Source organism: Monodon monoceros, unplaced genomic scaffold, assembly GCF_005190385.1.
Source record: "Monodon monoceros isolate NGI ecotype Baffin Bay Population unplaced genomic scaffold, NGI_Narwhal_1 Super_Scaffold_16, whole genome shotgun sequence".
Taxonomy (NCBI): domain Eukaryota; kingdom Metazoa; phylum Chordata; class Mammalia; order Artiodactyla; family Monodontidae; genus Monodon; species Monodon monoceros.
The window spans coordinates 88,670,061-88,690,033 of NW_021703772.1; the positions used below are offsets into that span (position 1 = coordinate 88,670,061).

Below are 19,973 nucleotides of genomic sequence, written 5' to 3' on the forward strand. Positions count from 1 at the left end.
TTAGTTTGATTTTAGTTCATTTCTATTCTGTCACTAATAATTTTAAGGCATGTATCTATCCATAAATATCATTTTCCATATTTTATAGTCTTGGGTTTTATTGTTACTGTTAGCAAGTTATATAATCTTTTGTAGTTGCCAGAAATAAATACATGAACATAAGCTCTTCCAAGAAGCAATAGCATCACTGAACCCCAATGAAAATTAGATCATTCTCTTTCTTATTTCTATATTTATTTTTTAATCTATTTTCTTTGCAACTTGCAAATATACAATACAGTACTATTAACTATAATCATCATGCTGTATATTACATCTCCATGACTTATTTACTTTATAACTGGAGGTTAGTACGTTTTGACCTTCTTCATCTATTTCAATGGGCAAACCCCGCCTCCCCCCTGCCTCTCACACCCATCTCCAGCAACCACCGGTCTGTTAGTCTGTTCTGTTCTCTGTATCTATGAGCTTGGTGTTTTTGTTTTTGTTTTTTAAATTCCACATATAAGTGATATCATACAGTATTTGCCTTTCTCCATCTGACTTATATCACTTAGCATAATGCCCTCAAGGTTCATCCATGTTGCCAAAAATGGCAGGATTTCTGTCGTTTTTATGAATAATATTACATTATACACACACACACACGCACATCCCACATCTTCTGTATCCATTTCTCCATCGATGGACCCTTAGGTTTTTTCCGTCTCTTGGCTATTGTTAATAATGTTGTAATGAACATAGGGGTGTATATATCTTTTCAAGTTGGTCTTTTCATTTTCTTTAGATAAATATCCAGAAGTAGAATTGCTAGATCATATGGTAGTTCTATTTTTAATTTTTTGAGGAACTTCCATGCTATTTTCCATAGTGATTGCACCAGTTAACATGCCCACCAACAGTGCACAAGGTTTCCTTTTGTCCACCTCCTCACCAACACTTGTTATTTCTTGTCTTTTTTATAATAGCTATTCTGACAGGTGTGAGGTAATATTTCACTGTGGCTTTGATTTTGCATTTCCCCGATGATTAGCGATGACGAGCACCTTTTCATATGCCTGTTGGCCGTCTGTATGTCTTTCTTAGAAAAATGGCTATTTAGAGCCTCTGCCCAATTTTTAATCAGATTTTTGTCTGTTTGATATTGAGTTCTATGAGTTCTTTATATATTTTGGATATTAACCCCTTATCAGATATATGATTTGCAAATATTTTCTCCCCTTCAGTAGGCTGCCCTTTTGTTTTGTTGATGGTTTCCTTTGCTGTGCAGAAGCTTTTTAGTTGGGTGTAGTCCCATTTGTTTATTTTTACTTTTCTTGCCTTTGATTTTGGTGCCAAATCCAAATATTTCTAGTCATAGAAATGACACTTAGCATTTATATATTAGCCATGAAGTTATGATATTAAAGTGAAGATGATATTAAAGAGAGGGAAATTGGAAGTAAGGCAGGTGGTTTGGATATATAGTATCTCCTGTGCCAAAAAAGTAAAGCAAGAAAGTCTAGAGTAAAGTAGAAAGGACACAAAGTAATAGTTTTATTGTGACAGCAACCGTAGGGACCGAGGACAAAAATTTAAATGTGAAATACTGGGAAATTCAGAACTAGAATTTTATATACATTGTATTATAATTTAGTATAATCACATTGTATCTCCATATGCCTTGGAAGATATATATTCACTCTATTCCACTAATTGGACTGATAACTGGACACTCTAACCTAAATTTTTTATTTTCTGTGTCTGGTATATATTGGGAATTTACAGCATGTAGTTGATACTTATGGGCATTTACTGAATAACTACATGGGGAGAAAGTTGTTTCCTTAGCACAGAGGGAAGTTCCATAAATAAACATATTTGTTACTTTTTTAATGAGCAGGAACATCAAAATTGTAGGTTTCCCTTTAAGGTAAAAATGAATAATTTACATTTATGAAGCCATCTATTCTAAATATATTTGTATCAGAAAAACACAGTTATTAATTGAATAAATTTTGAGTATATTAAAAAACAACACAAAAACATCATAAAGGTTTTATGACAAACCCTTCTTGAGCCATATGTTAGTTTCTGTTTGGATAATGAGATCTGGTCTTGCATGATTACGCACTAGTAAAAATGGTTTCATCATCATGACTTTGTAAAAATAAGAAAAGTACACACTTATATCATGTTTTTTTTAGTGCTTTACAGATATTACTCTCAATCTGCACAAAGATTTTCAGGAAAAATCTTTTTCTGAGAGGCTTTCTCACTTCAAAACCACATACCAACTATAAATCTTTGTATAATTCAGATTTTATCTGCTTCACATTCATGGTTAACACCATAAGAACTATCTCAGTACTTAGAACATGTATGGTTATTTAATATTTTCCTAATTCTGTTTTAGTTACCCACAGAGATAATAAAATATTTGAGTAAAGGAGTATCATTTATTTATTTGTGTTAACTACAGAGTCTAGCTAAGCCCTTTATAAGAACAATATTAATAATTATAATAATATCACCTAACACTAATTTTCATTGTAATTCCATGAAGATGATTATTAGCAATCGAGTTTTACAGATAAAGAACCTAAGGCAGGGCTTCCTTGGTGGCGCAGTGGTTGAGAGTCTGCCTGCCGATGCATGGGACACGTGTTCGTGCCCCGGTCCGGGAAGATCCCACATGCCGCGGAGCGGCTAGGCCCATGAGCCATGGCCGCTGAGCCTGCGCGTCTGGAGCCTAAACTCTGCAACGGGAGAGGCCACAACAGTGAAAAAAAAAAAAAAACCTAAGGCAGAGAAATTCTTCAAGGTCTAATAGCCACAGGATGATTGCCCAGTTATCTGACCTCAGGGAGCGTGACCCCAGAGCTCTTGCATAAACCACTGTGCTCTACTGGCAGAAGACTGAGTTCTTGTTTATTGAGATTCCCCTTGGAATTGTTATATCAAATCTCCAGATGGTGGTAGAGAGTCAAGTGTTACTGACAACATTCACATGGGACAAACTAATTCTTAGCTTCTTGGAGTTTGTAGTCTAGAAGGGAAACAGACTAAATTAACAACTAGGATCAATTAATTATTATTATTATGGACGTATTTTGAAAATAAGAGTATAGTAAATATATTTTAAAAAGTAGCATCGTGTGGTCCTAAAAGGTCCTTGGGCTTAACTTAATTCAATTCCTTCCTCTGTCACTCACTAGTCTTGTTACCTGAGGCAAATTAATTAACTTCTGGGTTCTTATTTCCTCATTTGCAGGTTAGAGCAGCTAGAAGTAAGGAGGGAATAAATGGGAAACAAGATTGGGTTGGAATCAAACCATGGTGGGACTTAAAAAGTCCCCTTACAAAGAAATTTCTATTTTTATCCTTTAGGATAAGTGGTTCCAGGGATGTCAAACTTAAACGTGCATCAGAATCACTGGAGGGATCATTAACTCACATATTTATGGCCTCTATCCAAGATATTCTGATTCAGTTGGTCTGGGGTATGACTTGAGGTTTTGCATCTTTAACAAATCCCATGGAATGCTGATGCTGCCTTAAGAACCACTGCCCTAAAGGAAGGAGAAATACATTAAAAGTATTTGGTCAATAGAGTGAAAAGAGCAGATGTGCATGCTGAAACTTGACTTCATCTGTACAAGGGGCAGACTGGAGAGAGACAGAACTACAGTAGGAGACTGAAAGGATGCTACTTCAGTAGATGAGGAGATAGCTGATACCAGGACAGAGAGAATGGTAGAGTTGAGATATACTTAGAGGCGAAGTCAGTAAAACATAGTGATAGAGATTTGTGGAGTAGGGGAGTTTGGGGAGAAAAGGAAAATTTGGGATGTCTTTATTTTTCTGGTTTCTGTAATTGGTTTCACCATCAAAAAGTGACATAGAGACCACATAAAGGAGAGGTCAGCAAAATTTTTCTGTAGAAGGCCAGATGGTAAGTGTTTGAGGCCCTATGGGCCATATGGTTTTTGTTGAACTACTCAGCTTGGCTGAGGTAGTGTAACAGCAGTCATATGAAAAATGAACGAGCGTTACTGTGTTTCAATAACATTTTATTTATGGACAATGAAATGTAAATTTCATATAATTTTCATGTGTTATGAAATGTTATTCTTTATTTTTTTCCTACAATTTAAAAAAGTAACTCATGGACCAGTATTAGCCTGCAGGCCAAAGTTTACTGACAACTGATTTAAAGGATAAACTGAAAACTTACGCTTTGGATATATGGAATTTTAGGTACCTCTGGGACATAGTTGAGTATTCAGGGTAATAAAGGCAAGAAGAGTTTGGGCTGGAGCTAGAGCTTTTGTAGTCATTCAATTGTAGGTTGAAGACAAGAAAACAAATGAGATTTCCTAAGAATATTACAGAAAATGAGAAAAGGACAAGGACAGAACCCTGGAGAAAACTAACATTCAAGAGAAAGGCAAGAAGGATGCTGAGAAGAGGGTGGCCAAGGGATTCCAGAACCAAAAGAGAGCACAGTCAAAAAAAGTAAGAGAAGAGTTTCAAGATGACAGTGGCCAAAAATGTTAACTCTTGCAGAGAAGTCAAGGAAGATAAAGACATACAGCACAGTATTCATTAGATTTGGCAACCTGGAGGAGGGTCAGCTGCAATTTTGTTTAGAACAATTTCAGTGGAGTTGTTTGCATATGTCCTAGTGATCCTAAGTATGTCTGAGGCTAGATATTAGTATAAATGTCCAAGTCTTTTTACTAAAAAATATAACTTATTAAACAATAGTACTATATTCTTAAGTAACAAAATGTAAATACAAAGAAAGACAACCTTCATAGCAATCAGCTTAGGAGACATAGTCTCCATTTATGTCTGTTAATATATGCTTTATGTATATAGGCGCTCCTACGTTTGGTGCATAGATATGTACAAGTGTTATATCCTCTTGCTGTATTGATCTCTTTGTCATATGTAATGTCCTTTTCCTTTTGTTACAGTCTTTGTTTTAATGTCTGTTTCATCTGATACGAATATTGCTACCAAGCTTTCTTTTTGTTTCCATGTGCTTGGAATATCTTTTTCAATACCTTCACTTTCAGTCTGCATGTGTATTTAGATCTGAAGTTTGTCTCTTTTTTATTGTTTTCCCTGCTGTTTTTTAGTATCTCTTTCTTTCATGTAATTATATACTATCAGTAGGAGATTTTTTTATTATTTTAATATTTAAAATGGACCTTAGCTTAAAATACTAATATGTCTAAGAATGGTAAGGTGATGTGAAACAGTTAAAATGCTTCCACCTTTATTTGTTGATATCAGCAGCTTTGAAGGGGTGAGATTTCTGACTGAGGCAAAGTGAAAGGCAGGTGATAGCAAAGCAAAGAGGAATTTTTGAGATTTGAGTAAATTTGTTAGGCTTCTATGAGGTCTTAGAACATTGTGCAGTACTGAGAGCCTAGTAGTAGAGAGAGACAAAATTAGCAATGAAGAGGAGAAATAAGAGTTGAAACATGCCAAAGACATGTTGCTACCTCATTCCAGCTATTAATATGAAAAATCACCATGGAACTCACTTTCTACTCTTATACCTCCTTCCTATAACAGGTAGTCTTTTGCTTCCTCTACCAGTTATATAGACTAGCACCTAATTTAATTTCTCAATAAATCTTTCTGTATCATCTTTAAACCATATTTTGAGTTAGTGTGTTTTGTTGGTTTACCTGAAAAACTTAATTACCATTTTTAGCATTATTTCTTTGGCAAAATAGAATACAAATATCAAACAACAAAACTGTAAATGAACTTATATGCAGGCAGTAAGTTTAGCTGCATTATAAATTGCTGTTTTTAAAATATGGTACAATACAGTTTACCTTGGAGCAGTGGAAAAGATTAGTAACAAAGAAATCATAAAATTCTTTCTTCCTTCGTACTGGTTGTTTGATTTACTTGCCTCAGTTGTACAAATGTACGTGATTATGCACTCTTCATTCAGATACATTAAGGTGCAGAATCCATAGTTCTAATCCAGGATCAGAACTTCTCAACCTCTGTACTTTTCATATTTGGAGACAGATAATTCTTAGTTGTGAGGGGCTTTCTTTTGCATTGTAGGAAGTTTATTAGCATCCTTAGCCTCTATCCACTAAGACACCAATAGTACCCCCAGTTATGTCATTCAAAAATGTCTCTAGATATTCCCAAATATCCCCTGTGGGGCAAAATCCCCGCTCACCCTCACTGCCATTGCTTGAGAACCACTGTTTTAGATAAAAATTTTTGTGATTATTAAATCATTGTATTAAATCTTTGATTTGCTCACACAAAGCTTAATAAAATCTAGTTAATCAGTGGAAAAAAATCATTGTAAAGATAGAAACTTTTCTGACACAGATGTTTCTTCTTTTAAATTATACAGCAAGTGAAATAAACAGCAAGTCAGAAAGACATATCACTTCTTTAGAAAATCTGAAAGTTCATTGATATTTTAAGATACACTTCACCAATAAATATAACATGATATTACATGTTGGACTTCACTCTGTTACTGAAAAGTGTGCACAAATAAATGAAAATAGTATATGTGGCTTTTAAAAAAATTTTCTCTGAAATACGGGTATCTATGGAAGATCATATAAGATTTTTAGATTTTTTTTTCTACTTCATAAAAATAGAATACAGTATAAAATTAATCTGTAAAATATAATTTGATGAAAGTAACTCCTGCATACCCAGTATTGCTGGAAACTGGTGAAACTAAAGCAATAAGAATGTCTTTTACTTGCACACATTTTGTTATATATGTGTGTTTTAAATAAGGAATTCACTGTAGTTCTTCAACATCAAATACTAAAATTACAATTTCAAGATATTTGCCAAAGGGAAAATAGGATTAGGGATTAGTGTTTAATTGTAAGATCCTTCTGAAACTTCACTTCAACATATTCTTTTCTAAAAGGAAAATTATAGATGCATTGTTTTCTTATGTTAGTAATTGTTTTTGTACCAATAAAGTTCATTAACAGGATGAATATTAGTTACTATCAAAAATGACTACACAATATTCCTCTTATCTAACACATTGGATCCTGACATTTTTCTGCTTTGAGCTTAGTTTTATGAGGTAAATAAATATTGTACATATTTTAAATTGCATCAACACATTTATTTGATCTTACTGGATAAAATAACTGGGTTTAAAGTGTTTATTTTTTGCTGATGAAAAGAAGACTGCAATTAAACATAGTATGCATGAAATATGAAATTATCTTTAATGATACTGTTTTCTTCTCAGAGCATACATCAGTCTTGTATGATTGCATAATTAACATTTGGTTCTCCAGTAAAGTATTGTAGTTTTGCATTATTTAGTCTCTTCACCTACAGCTATGAAGTGCTTTAGAAGTTTAATTTACTTTTGAAATTTTAGATTGTTGCCTTTTTAGAACATGTACACACATACATTGATGAATATGCATATGAATCCAAATGTCTTTAAGTCTAACACAATAATAGGTACCATAGAAATTTTAGGAAAAAATGTTATGTATGTTGATAAGTCATAGTTCCTGCCAGCATAGAATTTGACAAACTAAGGCTCAGAATTTGACAAACTAAGGCCCTCAGGCTAACTTCAGCCTTCTGCCAGTTTTGCAAATAAAATTTTATTTAAACATAGCTATACCTATTGATTCACATATCGTTTCATGGCTGCTTTGTGCTGCAATAGCAAAATTGAATAATTACTAAGAAGAGCATAAGGGCTGCAAAGGTGAAAATATTTACTATCTGGCCTTTTACAGAAAAAAAAACTTGCCTACCCCTGATTTACCTAGAGAGACCACGGTATACTGATATAAAATATATGAATATATGTCACAGACAATTAGAAAATAAGACAGTAAACAATAAATGCCTAATGCCTTGTATAGTAATAATTAAAACTAATATTTAGTGATGGAATAAATCAGCATTAGCTGGCTTCATTAGAAATGAAGAAAATGTTTTGTGAAAGAAAAATGACTTGAGCTGATTCATGAAGGAAGGATAATGAAATTCTATAGAAAGAAAAGTACCTTATGTGAAAGTGGAAAAGGACAAGCTATAGATATTCAGAGAACAATAAGGAGTTCTTTTTAGCACGTGCACAATGTGTATGTAGAAGGAAAGTGATAGATGAGGCTAGAAGATAAGATGGTATCTTAGAAAGAGAGATTGTTATATTTTTGGCAGTACCATAGAATACCAGTTACATGGTTGTAGTGGTTACTCAAAAGTGATGAACTAAAACTTTATGTTGGAAGAGGAGAGAGAAAAATGGAAAGAAAGGAGCATGTAATAGGGGAAGTCTGATAATACTTGACAACTTATTAAATATGGTAGTGAAAGAGAAGTTAAAAATCCAAGAAGTTAAAAATGCTTTGAAGTTAAAATTTTGTGAGTTTAGAAGACATGACATCTTTAATAATAAGAAACAGTGGATCAGGATTTAAAAAAAAATAAGCTGAAAGGAAAGAGAGCAGCAAGTAAACCAGTGTGGCTAGTGCTAAGTAATCTTGCGGGAAGTGGTAGCAGATAAGATTTGAGACTTTGTGAGACTTTGTGAGGTAGCTAGTGAGAAGCTATCCAAGATTTTTAAGCAAGGCAGCTATATGATCAAGTCTTTTTTAGAAAAAGAACTGTAGGCAATGGGAAGAGACTGAAAATCAAGAGACTATTTAGGAAGTTAGAGCAGCAATCCAAGCAAGAGATGGAGAGAACCTAAATTGAGCCAGTCACCATAGAATTGGAGAGAATGGTGTATGGGTTTAGAGTACAGACTCTTACATTCTTTGGTGCAAGAACTATGTCTTGTCTACTATGATATCCAGTTTTTTAAAACTAAGCAGAACACTGAGGTGCTTCCTAAATATGTATTCAGTGCATAAATATGAGGGGTGTTACATGTATCTGAGGTTCTTTTTTTGGTCACCTTGAGTTTTGATAATATGAACAATCAGTAAACCCGGTCTGCACACCTATATATGAATTTCATCTGTTAAGATTGCTTATAGCATTCCATCGACTGCTCAGCTTTTCCCATCTCCTGGATACAATGAATGGGATAGCCTTGGTTTGGTAGGAGTTTACAACCTCTGTATTGATATTGGATTTTGCAATAGTATTTCTCATAAAATATTTAATTACTTTATATCAGGTGTTGGCAAACCTTTTCTGTAAAGAGCCAGAAAATAAATATTTTAAGGTTTTGTAGGCCAAGTGGTCTATGCTAAAACTGCTCAACTCTGCTATTGTAGTGTGAAAGCAGCCTAGATAATATGTAAACTAATGAGCATGGCTATATTCCAATAAAACTTTATTTACAAGAATAGGCAGTGAGCCAGATGGCTCCAGGATCCACATTTGCTAATCCCTGCTTTATATTAAAATGTGAGTATGTGAACCAAACTCCTTAATTTGGTAATTAGAATAGGTATCTGTTTAAATGCATGATTAGAAAGAAACTTCAAAAAGATTTAACACCACTCTTTCAAAGTGAGAAGAGATAAAAAGTGAAAGAAGTTTTTGTGGATTTTTTCCATGCTGTGAAGCATAAAATATTGTGAATATAACCTTACAGTGTTATCATTAATACAGATATTGGGCTACAAAGTCAATATATTTTTTACTTTAGTATGAATAGAGAAATTTAATATGTCATCATTGATTTTTAAAAGTTTTTAACCACAATTACAGGATGTTGAGAAGAGCTAGTATGATTCTGGGCTAAAGATAATGATGTTCAAAGCGAAATCTAAGTACCTATTATTGAGCTGTCATGGATTAGGCTTTTAATTCTTTGAGAGGAATAGCATTTCCTATGTCAATGTTTTTAAACAAATTTCTCCTCTTCCTTCTTCCTTTTCCTCCCTTTACTCCTCTTAATTTTTCTGTTTTTCTCCTTCTTCCAACAGTGCCTCTTCATTTCACCACCTTTTCTGTAACGTTTTTCCTCCTTAAAAACCTTCCCATCTAACCTCTTGCTTCTCTAACCTGCAATTCTTTAGAGACTCCAATTATGATAGATGAAGTTAAACGGGAAGAAAGTAGAATATGTGGCATTTATACCATGTGACAGAGGGACATGCACTCCTACAGAATGTTTCAACTTTAGCTTCCAGTATTTTCTAATAATTTTTGTTCTTAACTGATTTGCTTCGGAAAATGTTTCTGAGTCTTTCATTTCCATTTATTTATTTATTTATTTTTAAATTTTTATTTATTTATTTATTTATTTTTGCGGTACGCGGGCCTCTCACTGTTGTGGCTTCTCCCGTTGTGGAGCACAGGCTCCGGACGCGCAGGCTCAGCGGCCATGGCTCACGGGCCTAGCCGCTCCACGGCATGTGGGATCCTCCCGGACCGGGGCATGAACCCGTGTCCCCTGCATCGGCAGGCGGACTCTCAACCACTGCGCTACCAGGGAAGCCCATCATTTCCTTTTATTTACTTTTTAAATCACATACACAGACATGAATTGTTTTTGTTATCTTGTGGGGAGGGTGTGAAGACTGGCAAAAGCCACGTTGAGTATTTATTAAATTCAGTTAATTTTTCTACAATTTTTATTATAATCTATTGATTTTTATTGTTTGTGCTTTATAAGCCTACAAGACTAATATTATTACACTGAGCAGTAGATCCATTTGTTAGGAAGATTTTAGTTGAAAACTAAAATATTGCTGGTGGGATCAGAAGGTATAACTCTTTCATGCCTTCAACTGACAAACACAGTTCTAAAGAATTTATTCTACAAGATAGCCTCTATAAAAATGAGATTTGAAAGAACAATTTGATCAATTGACATTAAAATCTTATCCAAAAGGCATGATGGCAAAATAAGAAACACAAAAGAATGAGAGAATGACATTGAACTGCAAAATTTAATATTCCATTCTAAATTTGAATATATCATGTTATTTATACAATGGAATATAGTAAGTATGAGTATGTGGAGCAGACTTTAGCCATGGAATAAGTTAATACAGAAAAAAAAAAAAAGAAGTAGATGTCATTATAATGAAGGAAGACAAACATGTTTTTCACATAGGCCTCTGATTTGAAAAAGAAGAAATGGCCTGAAGGGGTGTACAATATATGTAACAGCAGTTTCCTATGGAAACTGTTCAGAATGTCGTGCTAAGGCAAGAAGGGAATCTATATGCCATGGTAGGAAAATAACGGCATCCACTGGAACTCCCAACACTGGCATGATAGTCTACCTGAGTTTATTTTATACTAAATGTGATAATTATTCCTGATTATTTCTCAGACTAAATCCTTAAAAAATTTTTTTTGCTTCTAAAGCAATAGAATGCATACCATTCCTCTTAGAGGAAATTGAGGGAGTCAGTTGTTATCTTCAAGGAGGAAAAATGTTTTTATTCATGAAATTGTTGTGTATGATTGTCTGTTATTGTCATATTAATCACTCGAGTAATGGGTGCTATGTAGGGAACTTCACTTTGAATCATTACGTGAATAACCCTTGTCAAACTCAGAGGTTCCCTAATCTAGTCTTCCTTCTTCACTCTTAATATTTCACTGTGTAATTACAGCTCCCAATCCCTGTGCAGCTAATGATGGCAGAGGCCCCTGCTCTCATATGTGTCTGATCAATCATAATAGGAGTGCTGCTTGTGCTTGCCCACACTTGATGAAGCTTTCCTCAAACAAGAAGACCTGCTATGGTAAATTTCTTACAGTTCTTATCTAAACTCCAAATTGAATTCTCTCAAATTGTATTAGCATTCAGATTTTCCTCAAAGTAAAGCGGAAGAGGTTTTTAATGTCCTTAAAAACATTAGATGTGGTGCTATTTTCAGACTGTTGATTCATCTACTTTTGGGGAGACTGACGAATTCTTTAAATATGTGATATGCTGCACTTTGCTGTTTATTACCTTATTCACTTTTTTTCTTGCTACTTTCTTATTTGGTGTGTTAGCAGAATTTATCTCTACAAAACAGGGAGATTTGTAAGTGAAAGTGCATTATCAGAAAATGATGATGTAGGTAACCTGCATAATAAAGAGGTACTTAACAGCTTTAATCTCCTCCTGCTCTTCTACAGTTACTTTAGCATCATTTTATAGGGTATTATCAAGTTGAAGGGAGAAAATATGAAGTAAAATATGTAACTTGGAAAGGTTTGTAAAAAATACTTAAACAGCATATTTAAACTAAAAAATGAAAATAAAATTTGTGAATGAAAACCAGACTGTGGGTTCTTCAGAACCTTTTTTTTTTTTTTTAGATTCCATATATATGTGTTAGCCTACGGTATTTGTTTTTCTCTTTCTGACTTACTTCACTCTAGATGTATATGTATAGCTGATTCACTTCGTTTTAAAGCAGAAACTAACACACCATTGTAAAGCAATTATACTCCAATAAAGATGTTAAAAGAAAAAAGGACACTTAATAAAAGTTGGTGGTTGATAATAAGATATGTTGGGAACTGTGCTTTAACTCTACACAATTTAGAGGTGAATTCAAAAAAAGCGAAGGTACCTTGAACTCTACATAAGGTTTTTGATATAAAATAATGTCATGTGTAATTACAGATAGAGATCTAATTTACATACCTCATACATATATTCTACATTCTTGAATATACCAAGTTTGCTCTGGACTTTGGGCTAGCTGTTCCCTCTTTTAAAAACACTCTTCTCTTAGCTTTTCTAATTGTAGGCTCCTTTTAGCTATTCGTCACCTTTGTAGAGGGCTTCCCTGATGACCTAATTTACAGTAGTTCTCCTACTGATATTTTCTTGTTTCTGGTATTCTTGTTTTTGATATTTCTTGTTTCTGTTCTTTATTTATTGTTTGTCCCTCTTAGAATGTAAACTACTACATGAGAAGGCCCTCATTTATCTCATTTACTTCTGTTTTCCGAGGACCTGTAATTTTGATTGGCATATAGGAAACATTCTGTTAATATTTGTTGATGTTAAATAAATGGTTGCTCTCTCATTAAGTCAAATGTATTTTTGACGTTGCTACCATGCCTTGGAAATTAGAACTTCTCAAATAACTTCTCAAAAAATAATCAGACTGTGGGTTTTTTTAGTTTTGTTTTGTTAGTAATTTTTGTTTATTTGCAAAGCACTTACTTTTAAGGGCAAAAAAGAGTGTATTCATCAAATCTTAACTCAGGAATTTAGGCACATGTGGCTTTAATTAATTTTATACAATAATACCATATCTCAAATATCAACAATAACCCCAAAGAGAAAAACAAGAAAATAGAACATCTGTGACTCCTATTTCTATTAAATCTACTAATATTTCACAAACTCATTGCAAGAAAGGTGCCTGTTTAAGTAGAAATGATAGAATGCCTCACAATATTAATTACTACAGATTCACAAAAATTTACAGTACAGCATGCTTTAACATTATATGAACCCTAATTTTGATAGGGAAAATGTAAACGTGATTTTTAAAAGCAATGTTTAATCTCATTTTATTCAAAGATGGTATAGAAAAAATGTTCTTAGATTCCTTCAAAAAGCACTTAATGCACTGCAATATTGTTATAAACAAAGAACAAATATGGCTGTTTGACATTTTTAGAGTTCATGTCCTTTAACAAGTTTGTTTGAAATTCTAAGATCAGATCAATTACTGATAATTTATTGGCATTTCTAACTAAAGAAAAATGACTTAAGGATTCTAACTTGCTTTACATTTGTTATTATTAAGTACTTTCATTTAAAAATAGATAAATCATTTCTGCCTTCATGTTTCTATCAAATCTTGGTCATGATTTTCTGGTGTTAAAAACCTATTAAATCATCAACAAATAATGTTTAGAATTTCTAGACAGCGTCAAACTTGCCAAGCTTATAAAGAAAAACACATTTCTATTTCTTTTCTAGAAATGAAAAAATTTCTTCTTTATGCAAGACGTTCTGAAATCAGAGGAGTGGATATTGATAATCCATATTTTAACTTTATCACGGCCTTTACAGTCCCTGATATTGATGATGTTACTGTGATAGACTTTGATGCATCTGAAGAACGTTTATACTGGACAGACATTAAGACACAAACCATTAAGCGGGCTTTTATTAATGGAACTGGATTAGAAACTGTTATTTCTAGAGGTAAAAGATTTTCACTTTACATCTTAAAAAATGTTTGTTATTCAGTTTGTAATAATTGCATCTCTTTTGTATTCTTTTTCTATTATCCAATTCTATGTTGTTAATTGAGAGTTGGAATTGATTATTCAGAGATTTAATAATATGCTATATCCTAACAATTGTAGAATGCTATAATTATGTTGCACATAGTAGTCTGATAACTAGAAATTTAGTTTCACAAGAAGAAAAAATTTCAGAACAGATAATTTGCAGATTTCTAAATAAACAGATTTCAAGACTCCTTTTTGCTGATGCGGGAAGAGTTGTATTTGCCTAGAGAAAATATAGGGTATTGGTAAAGACTGGTTTCCCCCTCTGGTTCAAGCTTGTTATCAACTTTCTTTTGCATGTATTTTTACAGAACTAGACTAAACAAATAAGAGAGAAAACCTGTTCCTATCCACCTCCTGACCCAGCAGGTTGAATCACAGGTTTTCAGTAATGCTATTGATTAATATTAACAAAAAAAAGAAAACGTTTCCCAAAGTAGAAAATATAGCCGAAATGAAACATACGTATAAATGCAGTGGCTGAATTCTAAATATTTAGCATTGAATTATCTTCATTTTTGCTTAAATTTTGGTATAATGTGATTTCTGGGTCAGTTATCGTTTTAGTGAGTGAATCTTAGTTGAGCACCTGCTGTTTGCCGTGACTGCAAAATCAAAGAAGACACAGTTTTTCTTCAGTTTCATGCCCCCTAGGCATGATAGAGTGATTTGAAGGAGGATGGAGGAAGGCATGATCAGTGATCCATATAGATATATCAAACTCCTCTGCCTTGAAGCATACTGACAATTTAAAATCAGACCTTATTTGAGCAATGAGCAACTTCTTAACGAAAGCAATAAGAAGTGCAGGTTTTAAATTTACAGTGTTTTTCAAGAGTTTCCACTGGCTTGAGTACCATTAGTAGATCTGAAAGTATTTGAGCACTCAGGTGCTCTTGTATGTATGCTAGCTCTTTACCCATCTCAGGTTAGTACTGTTAATGCAACTTGAATAAATTGGTTATAAGCTTGTTTAAATATTGATTTACAAACTTTCTCTAAGAGAAGAGCCTTTCTAAAAAAGCTAATGCAAAGATTTCCTTTTTGTGCAGGATTTTTTTTACAGGAGCAAGGGAAAAAATAATTATTGTTAGCCTAGATTTAAAAAGACTGCCTGGTTAATGATCATGAAAAATCTTGAGAGAACAGTTAAAGCACATAAGGTACTCCCAAGACTGACAGTCAGTTTGGTGGTCCTCTCACAAGAAATTCATAAAAATCTAATAGAAAGTTGTTCACATACTTTATCGTGAATGTGAAATACTTTCCAAAGGCTCTATGAATTGTATAAAGTAAAAGATGGTCTATCTCAAAAAAAATTGGGGAAAGATTTTCTGTCTGTAATTGTAAATTGATAACTAGTAGTAATTTGGTGAGTTTATCTTTGAGAAAAATCACAGACTTATCTCCATTTAGCACACTCTGTTTACAATTATTAACCAAAAATTGAGCGATAATATTTTCTCACTAATAATAGATGTACTCATTAAGATCAATAATTATTCAGGCATTTTGAAAAGTATTAGAATATGTTCTATACGATAAGAAATTGAAGAAGGGTGAGTATAGACTGAATAGTGTGAAGCACAGAACAAGAGGGTGTTATACGAGCTGATGGAGCTAAAAAAACAGGAACCAAATCATGCCAGCCTTTATAGGATAACTCGTTGATTTTTATGTTGATACTAAAAATAATGGAAACTTAGGAAATGTTTTAAGGAGAGTACAACTACATGATTATCTTTGCTTTGGAAAAGATCACTCTAGATATTATGTGTAGGGACTTCCCTGGCGGTCCAGTGGTTAAGACTTTGCCTTCCAATGCAGGGGCTGCATGTTCGATCCCTGGTCAGGGAGCTAAGATCCCACATGCCTAGCGGCCACAAAAACAAAACATAAAAAATATACAGATATTATGTTTAGTGTAAAATTGAAAAGGTCTGGGTTGGGGGGTATGATGAGCAGTAGACTCTGGGAAACAAGTCTGCTATAGTGGTTTTAGTAAGAGGTGATGGAAGCCTGGACAAGGGTGGAAACAACAGAGATAGTGAAATGTGGAAAAATCATTGAGGTATCAATGAGTAAATATATGAAATAACTGAATATGAAAGTTGAGGAATAGACATTTTCAAGGACAACTCAGTTTCTGGCTGCCCCACAAGTTAAATGATGTTGCTTTTCCCTTTCTTCCAAAGTGAAACCTTGTTAGGGACTGATATGTCCTTCCATTAAAAGAGAAACTTGAGGGGCTTCCCTGGTGGCACAGTGGTTGAGAGTCTGCCTACCAATGCAGGGGACACGGGTTCATGCCCCGGTTCGGGAAGATCCCACATGCGCTGAGCGGCTAGGCCCGTGAGCCATGGCTGCTGAGCCTGTGCCTCCGGAGCCTGTGCTCTGCAATGGGAGAGGCCACAACAGGGAGAGGCCCGTGTACCGCAAAAAAAAAAAGAGAAACTTGAGATGAACTTTTGACAGTTCAGTTTCTGAACGCATCAAAGTATCTTAAATCCTGCCAATAATTGTACTTTATTTTATGCTCTCATCTTTTAGATGCCTTGTAAATGACTCTTTGGCCTTTCTCTTACTTCTTATACTGTTGGCCTCTGTATTTTCTCACTTCATTGTCTTCCACCTACTGGAATTTTTCTTGAGACACTCTTCATATTTTCCTCAGCCCAAGTCTAAGGTGAAACCACCAAAAAAAAAAAAAAAAAAAGGATCAGGCCCCAAATCAGTGAGATCTAGATTTTGGAAACAGTCCTTGAATTAAAGTAGAAAGTTTAGACAGGGAACATCTGTTGTTTTGCCTATTACTGAATAGAATTTTCAATTTTCATTTTCACCCAGGAAGCCTTTTGGTGGAAGAATGTCAACATCTGTGATTTAAAAAAGAGGAGAGTAAAGAAAAGAAAGAAAGAAAGGCGAAAATGATACCTATAAGTGCCATTCCATTGAGACCTGTGTATCTATAGCAATGGGTGCTAAATGAGCAATACTTCCCACATATATTCTTTATCTTTTAGTTAGAAAGATAGAAATGCTATTTTAGTTTACTCCATGGGCTTTTTTGTTTTTTTCTCACACCATATTCTGGATTTTGTATCTGGGATGTTGAATGGGTGGGGAGATAGCAATTATTTCACTAAGACAATCTATAACCTCAAAGAGCTTTATATCTGGTGAGAGTGAATTGTAAACATCTAACTGAAGTATAAGACTCAATGAAATAAGGAGGTTAATAAGGTGTAAGCCACTTCTTACAAAATTAGCACAAGGAGTACTGAGTTCTTACATGGGATTACTAAATTTCCCACTTAGGAGGAGGTGGTGAAATAAGGGTTCTGGAGGAAACTGTAGCAAGATCAATCTGGTTAAGCTATCAGTAGGCACAAAGATCTGGACATACATACATACAGAGGAGCAAGCAGTGAGGGGTAGATAGATCTTGTAAAAGAGTAAACTAGAAGGTTCATATCATGGCAGATCACAGAGGGTCTTATACCAGAGGAGCTGTTTTTGTTTTGTTTTAGTTTTTTTCCCTCAAGACAATGGAGAAAGCTGCTGAAGACTTTTACAGATGGGTATAGGTCATTCAGACTCTTTTGAAGATAAATCACGTTATCAACCTGGTAGTTAGATAAGTGAGAAATTATAGACAAGGATACAACTAGAAGGTTACAGAGATGTTCCAAATCTGAAACAAAATTTAGATATAAGAAGGTGACAGACACCAAGAGCAGATGTAGAAGTAATTGAACCTGATGAATGAAAGAGAGGTGAAGTTGACCAAATTATTGGAAAGACATTGGAGACATTGATCCAGATGAAAATAAAAGAAGGAAGCTTGCTTCAGAATTTTTTCCCAAATCAGCATTGAGTTGTTTCTATAAGATAGGAATAATTATAGGTTTAGGACATTAAGAATATAAAGATTAGTCAAAAAGTTATAATTCTGCCCCTATGTTCTCTCAAAAAAAAAAAAAAGATTGGGAATGCATAAATATGTGTTAAAAGTGACAAAACCAAGGCCATGGTAAATGCTCAATTGTTCAGAGTTGGAGAGGCATAAAATTAGTGAGGGTGAGCATAGAAGGCTCCTAAAGTATTTATAATGTTCTTAAGCTGGATCATGGATTTATGGATGTTTTATTAATTTGCATACCATGTGTTATATATAGTAACATATATACACAGATACATGTATATATATTTGTATGATCAGTTTTTCATAAGTGCAACAAATAGAATATTAATATTTACAAAGTTCCCTTGAGAAAGCTTTTTACAAGCATTACCAATTTGATTTTTTAAACTTTGCTTCTAAGAACAGTAAAATAATTGTCCAGAAACCTACTGCAAATGAGTTTTGATTCGATGAAACCATAACTGCCCTCAGAAAGTTATAAGAATTGGGATCCCTTCCTCCTTTGAAGGCATGCCTGATTTGGGGTAGAAGTCTTTGTGTTCACACCCAAGAAGCTGGTGTCAGCAGGTCCACTTCATAGGAAAAAAAAAGATGTCTCACAAGCAGAGAATTGACAGCCAGTCCTTTTTCATTTAGATTTCTCTACATTTTAACCAATTTGTATGCTTACCTCCATCCCTCTTTCATTTAAGGCCTTCTTTCTGTAATCATTTTTCTTCTCTCTGAATTACATCCTTTAATGTTCCTTTAGTTTAGTGAGAATCTGTTAGTGATAATCTGATATAATATCTGAAAATATATTTATTTATTCTTCTTTTTTTAAAGATAATTTTTGTAAATTGTAGTAAAATACCCATAACATAAAGTTTATCATGTTGACCTTTCTATTTTTTTTTTTTTTTTTGATTTTATTTTTGGCTGCACCATGCGACATGTGGGATCTTAGTTCCCCGACCAGGGATCGAACCCGCACCCCCTGCAAGGGAAGTCCCTTGACCCTTCTTAATTGTACAGTTCGGTAGTGTTAAGAATATTCACAGTGTGTGACCAATCTCCAGAACTCTTTCTGTCTTGCAAAATGAAATTATACCCATTAAGCAACAACTCCCCATGCCTTCTCTCATCTCCTGGAAATCACCATTCTATTTCTGTGTCTATAAATTTAACTTTTCTAGGTACCTCATATAAGAGGTATCATATAGTATTTGTCTTTTTGTGAATGGCTCATTTCACTCAGCATGATATCTTCACGGTTCATCCATATTGTAGCCTGTCAGTATTTCCTTTCTTTTTAAGGCTGAATAATATTCCATTGTATGTATGTATCACAATTTGTTTATACATTCATCAGTCAATGGACATTTGGGTTGTTTCACTTTTGGCTATTATGAATAATGCTGCAGTGGACATAGGTATATGAATATCTCTTTGAGACCTTTAAATTCTTTTAGTCATACACCCAGAGGTGGAATGGCTGGATCATATGGTAATTCTATTTTTAATTTTTTGAGGAACTGCCGTACTGTATCCCACAAGGCTGCACCATTTTAAATTCTCACCAACAGCCTGCAAGTGTTCCAGTTTCTCCATATTCTTGCCAATATTTTTATTTTGTTTCTGTTTTTCTTTTGTTTTTTGTTTGTTTGTTCATTTTCTACAGTAGCCATCCTAATGGGTATGAAGTGGTATATACTTGTCGTCATGATTTGCATTTCCTAATGATTAGTGATGTTGAATATCCTTTTGTGTTCTTGTTGGCCATTTCTATATCTGCTTTGGAGACATGGCTATTGAGTTTTTGCCCATCTTTTTGTTGATGTTTAAGTGTAGTTTGAAAGATAATGAT

The 19,973-nt window shown here is 34.0% G+C and overlaps 1 protein-coding gene across 1 annotated transcript in view; it reads left to right on the forward strand.

Annotated features, from left to right (window-relative positions):
- Positions 1–19,973, forward strand: part of LRP1B (LDL receptor related protein 1B) — a 1,820,879-nt gene that overhangs the window by 1,211,573 nt on the left and 589,333 nt on the right. The window contains exons 28-29 of the mRNA XM_029226108.1: positions 11,562–11,693; positions 13,886–14,113. Of these exons, the coding sequence (XP_029081941.1) occupies positions 11,562–11,693; positions 13,886–14,113 (360 nt within the window). The remainder of the gene's footprint in view (positions 1–11,561; positions 11,694–13,885; positions 14,114–19,973) is intronic.